Genomic DNA, 16,043 nt, shown 5'->3' on the forward strand with positions numbered 1-16,043 from the left:
GATCCAATAAAATATTTTGGTTTTTCAAATTTTTTATCCATTCGATTTTCGGTTTTTTGGATTGGTTTCTTTAATTTACATTAGATCGGATTGGTTTATTAACTCCCCTAATTCATAGTAGCAATCCAATTTTGAGATTTCTTGCTATTAGCAATTTCTTCATAACATACTTTGATCTCTCATGCAACATTAAGTGCAAAAGCAACCACATTAGCATAATCAAACCTAGTTGGTGGGCTATTAGATCTTCTTTGTCTATCACTAGCTAAGAGATTGTCTTGTAAATTTGGTTGAGTGTTAGCACCATTCTGCTCCTGACTTTCAACTTTAGCGTCTGAGGTTGTTAAATTGTGTAGTGGCTCCACCTCTAAATGAATACTCTTATCATCATCTACTTCTGATTGTTGTTGACTTAAGACTTCCTTTGGGTAAAACATTTATGTCTCTCTGAACACAACATCTCTAATTTTTATAACCCAAGGATGTCTTGCTTCCATGCACCATAATTTGAACCCTTTCACTCCTTGAGGGTATCCCAGAAACATGCATTTTAGAGCTCTTGGTTTAAGTTTACCTTGCCTTATGTGAGCATATGCCACACACCCAGAAATTCTCAAATTCTCAAGGCTGGGGGGTAACCATTCCATATTTATTTTGGAGTCTTCATATCAATGGCAGTAGATGGGCTTCTATTTACCAAATAAGCCACAATCATCACAGCTTTGGCCCAGAAGTGTGCAGAACAATTAGCATTAGGTAACAAGCACCTAACTCTTTCCATAATTGTTCTATTCATTTTTTCAACGAGTCCATTTTGTTGAGGTGTTCCTCTTACTATTCTATGCCTTTCAATTTAATTTTTCTTGCAAAACTAATTGAGTTCTTCACAACAAAATTCCAAACCATTATTAGCTCTTAACTTCCTGACATTTTATTGGTTTAAGTTTCAACTAACACCTTTCACTACTTAAATTTTTCAAAGGACTCATTCTCACTCTTAAGAATTTAAATCCATACTTTCCTTTAAAAATAATCAACGATGGATAGAAAATACCTTACTCCATTGTGTGATGTGTGACACCCTCTACCCCTCACATATATACTAATAAGGAATAAAAAAAATTAAACTTAATTCAAGTTTTTAAAACATATTTAAATACAAGCCTTTCAAGAAGGTAGCAGGCTCACATTCACCTTTCTAACATTATCATAAAACTTTTTTAAATAAAAAATAAATTCACATCGGCTCAAACAAGGTCGTCTATAAAAACCTATACCCCAATGTCACATCCTATCAGAGCGTTGTGTCCCGACGTCCTTCAGCACATGGTTCCTTAAAGCAATTCACCTAGTCATCTGCTCCCCCGAACACAAAGTTCAAGATCATCACAGGATCCAAACACAAACAACACACGGGAGTGAGTTATTACATTCCTAACTAATAGAGAAACAAGACAACTAGATATACATATCATATAAACCAAATAAAACTTAGTTACACGAAATTCATGTAATTCCACCACTTTGTCATTCAAAGTTCACTTTTCAATCATCAATCACATTACACAAGAATCACACGCTCTGATCAAGACATAATAACACATCAATTTCATAATAAACAATTAGCAAGCGCATGAGACAGTTATGCTAAGACTCAAGCCTATATGCAATGTGGTACCATGTCAGTGAAAAACCACCCTGGGGCGCTTAGGAGTACATAACAAGACACACCACACAATGGGTTTGTCAGGTCACTCTCACTAAGTAAGATCATAGGGAGACCAGTCAAGGTCACGATGTTTTGCAAGAATACTCCAACCATATGGGATCAACATAGGCTTAAAGGAGTACTCAAATCCGGTGACCCCCAAGGCCTACACTCCGAAGAGTCCGTCTGGGTCTCTCCCTCCTGATTCAGGTCCAACCCCTAAAACAATTTTGCATGCAGACACTGCTTATGAATTATACAATACCCACGACCTCACGCTCGTGTTTTAAACACGTTCAACACAATTGCACTATGATTTAACACGGGTTCCTAAACAGGAAACCTACACTTTCTCTTTAACACTGGTTCCTAATTAGGAACCTACACTTTCTCTTTAACACTGCGCATCAACGCTTTTCTCAAGATAACACTGGTCGGGTTATTGTACAATTCATAGCTTACAACACAAGTAATGTCACATCAAGTGTTAACTACACACTTATCCACAACCAAAACTCATTCACAATTTCACACCTCATAATGTCACAATCCACCATCAGATGTTTACACGTATCTCACAAATTAACACATGTTCAACTTTACACTTATACTCAATCTCAATAACAATATTATAATCTCAAAGCAACATGTTATTTCACAATTTATCACATATTCCATTTATAAACACTACTAGTGAATTACACAATACCACGACCTCACACTCATGTTTCAACACATTGAACACATTGCGCTACAATTTAACACTGGTTCCTAAATAGAAGACCTACACATTCTCTTTAACACTGCGCATAAACAATTTTCTCAATATCAACACTGGTCGGGTTATTGTATAATTCACAGCTCATAACTCAATACACACATCTCAATACACATGTATCTCAAATCTAAACATAGTATTCTCGAACTCCAACATTTGAATAATTTTTGGAATCACACAATAACAACACTACAACATTATTTACATAAAATATTAATATAAATAAATATATAACTAAATCTATATATATAAATCCAACAACGTATATCATATTTGATCATGAATTTAAAGAAAGTTTTCAATGTACCAATTTTAAATAATTATATAAACACTTTCTCATATATATAAGTATACATGAATTCATATATATATTATCTAAGAATACAACACATAGTCTATTAGAATTCTTTTCTCAATTTCAAATATAATATCAATTTTAAACTATATAAAAAAAACTAAACAGCATGAAAAGGGGAAAATACAAACTCAATATCTTCTTACTTAATTTCATCAATTCATACTACGGTTCACACTCAATACAAGAGCACATTAATTTCACAAAAATTTCTCATTGGGACATCAAATGATTCATCAAACATATATAATTTATATATAACTCATAGTTATAATTATAAGGATAAAGTAAAAATTGTAGAAACACCCCAAAACTCATTCCAATTGATACTCTAAGGATCCCTCCACATGTTCTCACTAATCCTCAATCGTGAATAACTCATCCCTTACCTCTGAGCGGACTCACGTGTCTTCAGCCAGCGATAGCAGCATCTCTAGCGGTTCCCTGAGATTCCTTCAGTTATTCCTCCGACTGATAGAATTCCCAAACGTCAGAGAGATGGAGAATAGATTGAAACCTCCACTTGTATTGTCTTCATGCGATTCCTTTTTCTCCCTCCACAAATATTATCTCGCAAATCCCAACGGTGGAAGTGTGAGCAAATGAATTTCGAACAACATATCCAAATTTCATGAAAATCCAACGGCTAACGAAACCGGGATTGTAGTTTTACCGAGACAGTTTTGGGTTTCTGCGGGAAATTAAAATGCTACAATGCGAAGGGTTTTCCTCTAAGCTCAGATATGATTTTCAAATTCCCAACGGTGAGAATGTTCAGAATTGGGTTGCGAACATGATACTCAAATTTCACGACGATCCAACGGTGAACAGGTTCGAGATCGTCGTTTTTCTGACACAGGTTTGGTGGGCTGCGGGAAAAAGAAAGGGTTTTGAGAGGAGAAGGGGAAAAACGAAAATGAGGCCAAAAGGAGGCAGCTGACTTAACATAACTATTTATACCTAGGGTACTCAGCCTATTATTTGCTCTATATTTATTTATTTATTTATTTTTACTAAAAATCTTTTTAAATTTATTTATGAAAAAAAATGGGATGTTACATGATGCAACTCTTAATGGCCCCCATACATCACTATGAATGTATTCAAGAGTGCCTTTTGAGTGATAAGTAGCAATGGAACATTTTAGCCTCTTTTCCTTTCTGAAGATGTAGTGTTCACAAAACTCCAATACATCAATGCTGCTTCTGCCAAGCAGTTTTGGTTTGCTAAGTTCCTTTAATTCAATCATTGTTGCAACAATGCTTTCAGAATGCTTTGTTGAAGGAGATGCAATACAAACCATCTTCTAGTTTTCCTTTCATAAGCTCCATAGAACCTTTTGTGACCTTTAGAAGTCCACCTTCAGCTTTACAAACATATCCTTGTTTATCAACCATTTCAAGAGAAGTTATATTTCTCTTTAAATTAGGTACATGCCTCACTTCTTGCAAGGCTCTTATTTTCCCATCAGCATGTTTTAGCTTAACAAGTCTAATACCTATCACTTTGTAGGCCTTGTTGTTGCCAAGTAGAACCTGCCCTCCATGGCTTTCATCATGTGAGTTGAACCAGTCCTTGTTATGACACATTTGAAATGTGCATCCTAAATCAAGAACCTATTCAGGTTTGATTGTTTCCTCTTCATACCCTTTTAAGACAACATTAGCATCACCATTATGATTTCTTTGATCGCCATGTTTCTTTTTCTTCTTGTATTCAAGGCGTTCCTTCTTGAGACGCTCTTCACTCACACAAATGAAGCATTTTCTCTTCTTTCCCTCCTTTGACATGGATGTCGACCCTTTCTTGTTCTTAAAATCTTTCTTTTCTGACCCACTTATAGTGTATAGCCCTTCAGCATCTTGTTCACCTCTTTCTTCAGACTTCCTCTTTAATTCTTTTGAAAACAAAGAAGTCTGAACTTCCCCCATTAAAAGGGAGTCCCTACCATATTGAGTGTCTATGAGAGGCTATCAAATTCACTTGGCAATGACCTAAGTAATAACAATGCCCAATCTTCATCATCAAGCTTATTTTCAATGTTTTCCAGATCAAGAATGATCTTATTGAAATCATCTATGTGATTTCCAATGCTTTGCATTTTGAAGGTATACAACTTTTGCATCAAGAACAACATGTTGGCCAAAGATTTGGTCATATATAGGTTGTCCAACTTTAACCAAATAGCATCAACAATCTTTTTCTTTGATATTTCTCTTAGAACCTTGTCACCCAGAGATAGGATCAATGCACTATGCGCTTTATTCAGGCCAAAAGATATTTCTCTTAGAACCTTGTCACCCAAAAGATATTTCTTTTTCTTCTCCTTCTCTAACATATTTCCAGACAATCTCTCCTCTCCTTCAAAAGCCTTCTCTAGTTCCTATTGAACAAGCAAGGCCCCCATCTTCATTCTCCATACATTGAAATCGTTATTGCCTGTGAACTTCTTGAGATCAAACTTTGCAGAACCCATTTTTTGATTCACAATGAACACCCCAAGGATGAAACCCAACCTAGGCTTGTGATACCAATCTTTTATGATAAACAAATACTACAAGTTTTCAATAATCAAACTCAAGTGCACAGATCTAAGAGTGTTTAGAAAGCAATAGAGAATATAGAAGAAAGAGTGGGAAAATTGTTAGCATTTCATTAGTGTTAACAGGATCATATACAAGCCTTTAGAAGACTTTACAATCAACACTAATAGCTAACTAACTATTGGATATATTTGTTATAGAGGACATAACAAAATTACCTAACTCCCTAAAACCATAAAGGTTCAAGCCAAACTTAATAATGTAAAAAAATTTATATTGTTAATCAATTTAAAATTAGGCAAATTTCACAGATGTCTCACCAATAAATCATTATAATACATGCTTTGGAAATTCATTGAAAAGTAAAAAAAGGAATTTATGTTTAAGATGTGAAAATTATAATTATGAAATTCTCAATAAATGTAACTAAAAATATAATATTTGAAACATGAAACAAAACATGTTGTAAATTAAATGACTTGATATAATATAGCTGGTTGATTTAGTCTTAGTAATTTTAAAATTTTGCATTTATAAGCTTATAACAATATGTAAACAATAAGGGTCGTCAGAGAAAAAAAAAACTGAACTTATTTTATATAGTGTGTGGGCTTATGATATCCATTTGGGAACTACTATTAGTATTACCATAAGTGCTAATGCTACTACCACATGGGGTGCTTTTCATGTTATTATGAAATTATCTTTTTGATGGAAACACGATCCCATTGCACACTTGTACAATGGGATCATGTTATCATTGCACATATGGGGGTCAAAACTAAATAGAACAATGGAAACATGATTCCATTGTACAAGTATGGAACGAAGTTGTGTTTCCATTGTTCTATTTTTGTTCACACCCATATGTGCAAAGAAAATACAATTCCATCGTACAGTGTTGACTTATGTAACAAAATAGTGCTTCCATTGGTATGAACTTATGTCACCTCCACATGTGCTACAAAAACATGATTCCATTGTACAAGTGCATAACGCAATCATGTTTTTGTTGTGTGATTTTGACAGTCAGCATAAATGTTGGAATAAGGACCTCAACCTAAATTACAACACAATGTGCATGGTTAACAACAATTAACAAATTTTATAGTAAACATTATAGGACCAAAAACATTGGCTATTGAATTTTACCAAGTCTAAAAATGAATACACATAATAGTCTAAGTAATTATGTTGGCCAGGTGAGGGGGGGGGTCAATGTCCAAACCATTGTTAGGATCCTCATCTTGATTTCCCAAACCATTATCATTTGCATGCATTTCATTTGCTTCATTTCCCAATCATTATCATCTGCATGCATTCTATCTACTTGATTGGGATGGTAAAATTCATTTTGGCTTTCATCAATCATGTTTCTCCAACCATGTGACATTGTAACTTCAATAGAAATGAATGTATTCCAATCCATGTATACTCTACAAAAAACTATTCAATAAAATTTAGAAATAGGACAACAACAAAAAACACTTCTAGCAAAAAAAAAAAACACAACAGAAACATGATTCATTTATCGTCTAGGTTTCAACACAACGAAATCATGATTTTGCTGGATAAAAAAATTTAAAAAAAAAACCTTATTGAGTCTCAAGTGTGGTCAATGAAGGAGAGGAAAGGAGGAATTGGTAAGAGGGATGGGTTAGGGGTGTCATGAAAGAGGAAGGGAGAAGTGATAGAGAAAGGGTCGAAAAGGTTAGGGGTGTAGGAAACTCATAAGGGTAGGATGGTCATTTTGCTATAGCTGATAGTGCCATTAGCAATTGTGGTAGTGGAAATAGTAGTTCCCCATTCGTCTCTACTACTTGTTGGATTAATTGGTCATTACTACAGGGTCTTACTTTTCTCACACATTTTTATTGCTCTATTCACCTTTTTGTTTTCAAAAACAAAGGAAAAGTCAGTCTTTCCCCCTTTAATTCATTTCCTACATATGTATACTCGGAGGTTACAGTCTCTTATTATGCTACGAAGACTCAAATATAATTTTATTCATTTATAATAGTCACTATATATACCTCTCTCACAAAACTTGATTGCTGTAATGATGGAGGAGAATTTGAAAATAAAAATTTTCAACTGTTCTATGAGGAAATGGTTCTTCACAACTTCTCAACACCAAGAACACCTAAACAAATGGTGTAGTTGAGAGGAAGAATAGATCATTATAGCAAATGGCTAGGACCATGCTTAATGATAATTCTACTCCTAAGCACTTCTGGGTTGAAGCAGTGAACACTGCTTATCATTTACAAAATAGAATTTACATAAAACCTATTCTAAAAAAGAACTCTGTGAATTATGAAAGGACGAAAACCCAACATATCATACTTTCATCCTTTTGGTTGTCAATGTTTCATCATGAACACTAAGAACTACTTGGGAAAGTTTGATTCTAAGAGTGATGGTGGAATATTGCTTGGGCATTCTAAAACATCAAAGGCATATAATGTATATAACTCTAGAGCCTTTGTAGTTGAATAAGCTATCCATGTGAGGTTTAACGAGACCAAGCCTGATAACGAATTATCAGAGTTGGATGAGTCCTTTGCAGATTTAAGACTATAATATCAAACAAAAAACTCTACGTCATCTATTCACAACATAGAAGCTATAGTGTCCAATTCATCATTGGACGATCCTCAAGAAGAAATAAGAGAACCATCTGGACACAACATGACAAAAGAACCATCCATAAAGCCAAATCATTGGTGTTCCAACAGAAAGAGTCCAAACTAAAACATGTCTCAGGCTTCGAGGGCATACCGCACTAATATCAGAAATTGAGCCCAAACACATAGATGAAGCCATGGAAGATGAAAACTAGGTTAAGGCCATGCAAGAGAAGCTCAACCAATTCTAGAAAAATGATGTATGGAAGCATGTAGAGCTACCTAAATATAAGAAGGCTGTTAGAGCAAAACGAGTGTTAAGAAATAAGCTAGAAGAGAATGGTAAGGTTGTGAGAAAGAAGACAAGGTTAGTTGTGTTAAGTCTGGACAGTCCATTATCACAACTAGAAGATCTATGCTTGCCCATGATTTTGATGATTACAAAGGTATAAATTATTGATGGACTAATGAGTTATTTTCAAGTGAATAAGACCTACTACATACAAGTAAATAAGAATTGGTATGTGTCCATTGATTAGTGGAAAAATGGGTTTGTTAAAAGTAACATCCAACGTCCAATGCGTTGTTATAAACTAGTTTCCATTCTTTGTGAAAACCAATGCGTATAATTTAAATTTCAAGTAAGTAAGAACATAATAGAAGGGAATAGAAGAATTCACAAGAATATTCCTCAAATGTCATTATCATTGAAGAAAGGAGTACATCAAGTTGTCTGTACTTTTATTCTCTCTTTCCACAAAAGCACGACACGTAGCACTACCTCCAAATTGAGACAATGGTCAAATCAAAGACAAATGTTAATCCCATAACAAATACTTTCATGAAGTCTATAAAAAGCAACCAAGGCTCTTCTATCATTTACAAAAAGAAAATGAATGAAAATACGAAGTGAAAAACAAAAGCCTTCTAAAGTAAGAATTTGTCAAGTCATTAGACAATAGAGGACAATGCTTAATTAGTTCATTCATTGCACATCAAAGTTATTCATTTGTATTTGAGCTTAAGTGTTTATCCATTACATTGACTAATTTGAATCTGTGTATTCATTCAAATATTATTTGTTTGTGAAAGTCGGGAGTGACTTAGTATTAGACAATACTTGAGTATCTTGGATTTAGTTAGGGAAAGTCTAAGGGTGTGTCAGTAGTGACCTAGAGAATACTATTGTATCATGAAGTAGTAGGACAAAATACTTGTTTGTAATCAAGCTTTGATTAGTGAAACCCTCCACGAATTTGTGAAAGAGAACTTGAGATAGCTCTTATAAATTTTAAAATCATATGTGAAGAAGAACTGGACATGGCTTTGATTAGTGGAACCCTCACTTTTTGAAAGCAATCTAGTTTCTTATAAATTTTGTAAGATCACTTGGTAAAAGTTATGTGAAACTATGTTTTTAAAACTTTTTAACAATATTCTTAATTTGGGTGGAACTTTTGCATTTGATTTAGACTAATTCAATACTTTACTTGCAAATTTTTTATGCTTGTTAACAATTCAAGAATTTTTGTTCAATTTCTTTTTTTGGCAAAATCAAATTCAAAACTTTGAACATTAATTGGATTCTTAATCACATTATAATTTATATAGTTTAATTAACTTTAAGCATATGAGAAGGGTTTGATTCTAGTTATGTGAAGAGCAATACATGTGGGGAGAGGAGTTTCACTTAACCGATACCTTCTCGAGGGATTAGTCTTATAGCTTATAACTCTGGGAATACCTTACTCTCTAAAAGAAAGAAAAAGGAATATCTCTAACTCTTATTAATGGAAGAAACTTAGTTACTATACAACAGGAAACACTTCTTGCAAAAAAAAAAAAAAACTTATTAAACACAAATTTATAAATGCACAAAAAAAACATAAATATATATCGCTAAATGATGAAAATAACTATTATAGAAAACTTCCTAGAAATATATTATAAAAAAGGGTAAATAGTCACTTTTATTCTTGAATGTGTAATTCGTTGACAAATGCATCCTTGAAAGATGAAAAATACAAAATTTAGTCCCTAAAAGTGTAAAAAGTATAACAAATATATCTAACCGTTAACTTTCATTTGTCACCGTTAATAAAATAGCCTACATGACATAGAGAGACAAATTTTTCACGGAAATGATTGTCAATGTGACCATCTCTAATTGTCAGCATATGGGCATATTTGTCATATAATATTTTTTTAAACTTTTCGTCTTCCCATTTCAATGACAAATGTGTCCCTGAAAGATGAAAATATAAAATTTAGGTCCTAAAAGTATAAAAGGTGTGACAAATATATCCAAACGTTAATAGTAGATTATGACTAATTATTATAATTTGAAAAAATTTATAATGATTACAAATTTTTTTTAACAAACTCGTAAATTAAATTGAGACTAAAAGAAAAAAAAATCATTTTATAAACTATAAATAATTTTTTTACACTCTCATATTTGATGAAAGATTCAAGTAAAAAAATGCTTATTGTAAAGCATTATAGTTAAATTAGATCCATGGATAAGTTTTAGGAAAAATTGCAATTGCAATGACACTTTTAATTTGTAAAAAATATTGACCTCCTCTGAAATGATTTTTTTAAGGTTATGATTTTTTAAATAATCAGTCAATAAAAAATAATTGTGTATAATTTAAAAAAAAATTAAAAATCAACAAACTCTTATTATTATAATTTGTAATTTGATGTCATTGCATATACTAATAGACATTCATATTTTATTATGAAAAATTTATAAAAAAAAACAATTAAATAAATAGTGTTTGATTAAACAGAAATAATGATTTTTTTATCGTTTTACAGTAAAAAAAAATTATGTGTTAATATCATTTATTTAAGAATTAACAACCAAAGAATTGATTTTTTTTTTGTAGAGGAAGGAAAGTAAGAAGAATTCGCCAAAGTAATAAAAATTCACTTTCATTGGTAATATTTTATGCATGTCTCAACCGTTGATGAAACTTGAAAATTATATATCGGAAACAAACACTTACCAGTGTGATATAGCTCTCCCAAAATTTTGTCGCAATTATTATAAATTTTTCAAAATTATAACAATTAGTCATAATTTATTATTAACGTCTAAATATATTTGTTGCATTTTTTACACTTTCGGGGATTAAATTCTATATTTTCATCTTTTAAACGTATTTGTTAGCGGACTAGGAAGACAAAAAGTCAAAAAAATATTATATAACAAATATGTCTCTATGTTGACAATTAGAGATGAATACATTGACAATCATTTTAGTGACAAATTCGTCCATTTGTGTTATATAGGCTATTTTATTAACGGTGACGGATGAAAGTTAACGTCATATATATTTATCGCACTTTTTATACTTTTAGTGACTAAATTTTGTATTTTTATTTTTTAGGAACACATTTGTCATCTTCAATTAAAATTCCACTCTGATTAAATTCAAGAAAAAATAACAAAAGCTTGGGCGAGAATGTGAAATAGCTTGCCTTTGTTTAGTCTATCGTTATTCGTTGCTTGTTATAAATCATATAAAATCAATTGCATCCATTCGAAAAATAGTTCGAATTTCGAGAGATTTTTTGTTCTCTGGATGCTAACAGGATCATTAAACCGGACAAAGTGATCCTGTCTGTGATGGGCCTCTTCTATCGCTGACCATAATTCGGCATTATTATTATTATTATTATTATTGAATAAATTTATTATTATTATTATTATTTATTAATATTAATATGACCACACATAAATATAAATTCGAATAGTTCTACTGATAAAGAAAAATCGAATAGTGCTGAATCATGATTAGGATTAATTTTCATTTGAAGGTTATGCAATTTTCATTTAAGAAAAATTGTTTTTTGACATTTGAACTAACATTCACGTCTCAAAAGATGTAGATTGTTATTACCATCTCAACCCATCAACCAATTTTTCTTATACTCTATTCGTATAATTAATCGTGTACGCTTAATTGAACTACCTTATGGACCGAACAAATTGAACTTTAAAACCCATAATCTGCCATCTTTTCTGAAAAAATTGTCCCAACCTTATCAAAGCTTCCCACTTTACCTTTATCATTGTTAATCTACTTTTGTCGGCGTGCACGCGTGGGTTTATATATTTGAACATAGTACATAAACCATCATAATAAGAAAATATAAAAATAATAAAAGGAATATTCAACACTTAAAGACATACAAGTAATCAAACTACGCAGGATGACTTATCATTTCATCAACTCAACATTTTTAATTGAGCGAAGGCTCCAGACATAAGGACATAATTAAGTTCCTAATCTATTGCAAAAAGAAGAAGAAAAGGTATCACTACATTAATAAACTTTCTCAAGCTTCCGTCGTGGTTAATACTAATTAAAATTAACGAGTTTGGTTAATTAGTCATACACTGATGGCACGACTAGGATTGTTAATGGGTTGGTCTCTTAAGCCAAGCAGTTTCTTCTCCTTTATTGCTGGATCCTCCAACAGAAGAACCTTGTCCTTTTCTCTAACCCCAACCATATGTAGATATTCATCATCATCTCTCTCTTTACCCTTGAAGAGAAGCCTTTGCTCTCTGGGCTCAAAACTTGTTACCAGTGAAAGAATCATTTTCAATTCTCCTGCAAATTATTAGTTGTTCACAACTTTTGTCATGCATATATCCATATGAGGTTTATCTCTAATAAGTGAAAAGAATAAAATTTTTGGGTGATAAATAAGCATTGAGCAGCTTAGAAAGAAAATAAACATTTTGGTTTTTTTTTTTTCAATTTTAACTTAACTAGTTAACACTTAAAGCGAGGACTACCTCAGTTATATATTACTCGGCTCTCAAAGGAAAAAATATTTGTACCTAGGTCTCAAGGTATAAGTAAATTATAATTATTTTTGTCTTAATGTGATTATTTTTAAAATATTCTTAATTCAACAGAAGATTTATGTTTGATATCAAAGTTTAATAAAAAATAATTTTAAAAGTATTTTTTAATTGAAAGTCATACAATTTAATATATTTAACTATTTTTTTTAATAATTTTTTAATAATTGAGACCGGAGGAAGTACCATATTATTAGCTAATATAAAATCTCTAATGCACTTTTTATGTTGATGATTGAAATTTGTAAGTGGTCTTATAACACTTTCATAGAACTAAGAATAATTACTAAAAGGGAAATATTTGTTACAAACTTTTTGACACTTTCTCTTGAGTACATTATCTATTACAAATTTAAATTTATTAAAAATTATAAATTTTTGTGGATCTGGTATCTCATTTAATAGTTCTTATTTTATAATTTTTAATAAATTTCAACGAATGAAAGAATATGTGTTAGGAAGAGTGTCTTGCTTCCTAGCACTTTTCATTACTAAAATATACTCTTGCTTAGGATTTAGATTTAGACCTATTTTGTAGAGGGAAGGATATCCTTCACTTACATACTATTTTGGCCAAATCAATGGATGGTCTCCAACCGAATCTATAACCAAAATTACAGAGTGACTATGAGAAAGGGGTGTGGTAGACTTACCAAAAGTTGATGTGGCCTCAATAGAAATTTCTTGAGATTGTGACATAGTTGACACTATAATTGTGATCATTCCCTCCCCTGCACTTTGGTTACTCTTCCTTTTTTGAACAAGCATGCCACCAGGCCTAAGTTCCCATTGGATTTCACCAATGCTTCTGCAATCCTTTTCAATGGGTGGTGTTGCTTTGTGCCCATTTCCAAGCTTGGAGCTGCTTCGGCTAAACCTCATTGACCTCAACTTAATCATCTTAATTGCTTTCTTTCCTTTTTCTTGGAAGAGCTGAAAGAGGAGTAGTAAGAGGAGTTGAAGCAGTTGGGGCAGTTATATAATACTAGAAAGCGTGCATAAGGACGAAGAAAACCATGAATAAAATATATAGTTATGCCCTTGTGTTGCTAAAAAGCAAGACTTAAAAGAACAGGAAAAGCCAATGAGTTCGGAACACATGGAAGACAAGTGAGGCATTGTTTTTCCTGCTGATTTTGTAAATGACTATGGCACATGGGTGGTGGATACCTAAGAACACGCTTGCTTGATTAGTGGACCAAACTCAACACATATCAATTGCTACTAGCTACGTCGTACTTTTAAATTGAAATGAAAATTTTTGGTCAAAGAAAATGATAGTTCTAAGAACTGGGATTCCTCTAAAGTATTATCCACTTTGGATAGAAAAAGAAGAATCTCAATCACCCGAATAAATATAATAAATTTAGAAGTTACTAAAATTACTTCTGTAAATAGTAATTGATGCTAGTTATTTTTCTTATTAAAAAAAATCACTAGCTTTAAAATAAATAAATCTTAAAAGCTATTATATAAATGTTATTTCAGTATAAATGGTATTTGTTAAAAATCAATAATTAAAAAATTAAATATTAAGTAAATGTTTTTTAAAGCATTAAATATTATAATTTATAAAATTAATTTTATTTTTAATTCATTAAAAATATTCTTGTGAGATTCATTAATTCTTTATTAAATAAGAGTACACCGTCTTTAAATTATTTTAATTTTTTATTTTAATTATTCCTTTTTAAAGTTTAAAGCATTTACATCTTGCCTGTAACGTAATTTGTTATATATTTTATTTCATTAGTTTGTTCTAATGTAAGTCATAGATAAATTTTCTCAATATGTGACCCTCAAAGTTATTAAACACAAATATTGAAACACTATTGTAAACTCCGAGACTTTAAAGAATAAAATCAATATTTAATAGTAAAAAATATTATAAAATTTATTTCATTTTATAAAATGTAAAAGTAAATAATAAGACTATCAGAAAATAGTTATCAATAAGAAGGAGAGTTACTAAGAGAGGAAAAGTGTGCTCTCAATAACTTAATTCATATTTTTTTCCTCTGCAAAATAGGTTTTTATATTAAAATTGGTAATTTCAATACTTTAAAAGGAATAGTGTATTTTTCCATGAAAAATTGGCATTGCGAAGAAAAAATAGATCGTACCTGATCCAATTTATATGTAAAACAGAAAAATCATGTTTTATTGACTCTGTCGATAAATGAACTATATGATTGAATTAATTATGCCAAAGTACCATTTTTTTATGTTGCGTTACTCTAAAAGTAACATGTAAACTTGTCCTTTTATGAATGATTTGTACGACAAAACTGTCAAAACAACATACTACAAAGTAACTAGCAATATGCAAAATTGATTATAAACTCCGCTGCATGTATAATTTGGGGGGGTTGTTCTTGACAGGATCATGAAAACAGGAAGGAGACCAATTGAAAGAGATACGTCATCCTTTGGATGTTAATACCCAGCCCTACATACTGAATTGTCTGCAAATCTATGTACTCTAAATACATAAATACCACAAAATATGTGAGACTTAATTTGTAGGAAAAAAATGTATTTCGTCCTCTTAAATATGCAAATATAAAAATATTTAAAATTCATTCCTTCAAAATTTCAGTATATTTTTCTTTATCATAAAATGAAATGTATCATTTTTTAACCCGGATGTAAGTTCGGATAAATCGGAACCGGCGATGACTTTTTATATCGGTTATACATATAATCAATGTAAATATGATATTTTTTTTATATCGACTATGCATATAACAAATGTAAAAAGTTATTTTTGTATATTGATTGTGCATATAACCATTGTAAAAAAGTAATGCACTTAGATTTGGATTTCTGAACCTTGTTCCGACAAGCAAAAAAACAATACATTTTAATTTTATAAGCACAAATAACATACTAAAAATCTTATGAGGATAAATTTTGAACATTTTTATAGTTATGAGGACGAAAAAAATATTTTTTAATGTAATTTCTATCCGGAACATAAGGAATATTTTTTTTAAAATGCTAACAATATGGATTGAACCAAGGCTCTCCTAATTTAAAGGTTTAGGTAAACCACCGGTTTCAGCAAATTAGGCTAAATTCTGGTCCAAAATAAAATTCAGTTTCATACAACACTTAAGGTTCAATCCACATAATAGACAATCTTGA

At 31.4% G+C, this 16,043-nt stretch overlaps 1 protein-coding gene across 1 annotated transcript; it reads right to left on the minus strand.

The window, feature by feature from the left end:
* Positions 1-12,212: 12,212 nt before the first annotated feature.
* Positions 12,213-14,049, minus strand: LOC100803638 (BAG family molecular chaperone regulator 2). Its single transcript, XM_006604050.4, has 2 exons — positions 13,550-14,049; positions 12,213-12,639 (listed from the first exon to the last, which is right to left on the minus strand). Exons 1-2 carry the CDS (start codon positions 13,794-13,796, stop codon positions 12,416-12,418), a joined length of 471 nt encoding a protein of 156 aa, XP_006604113.1. The 5' UTR covers positions 13,797-14,049; the 3' UTR covers positions 12,213-12,415.
* Positions 14,050-16,043: the final 1,994 nt, after the last annotated feature.

The sequence above is a fragment of the Glycine max genome, chromosome 19, assembly GCF_000004515.6.
Source record: "Glycine max cultivar Williams 82 chromosome 19, Glycine_max_v4.0, whole genome shotgun sequence".
NCBI lineage: Eukaryota > Viridiplantae > Streptophyta > Magnoliopsida > Fabales > Fabaceae > Glycine > Glycine max.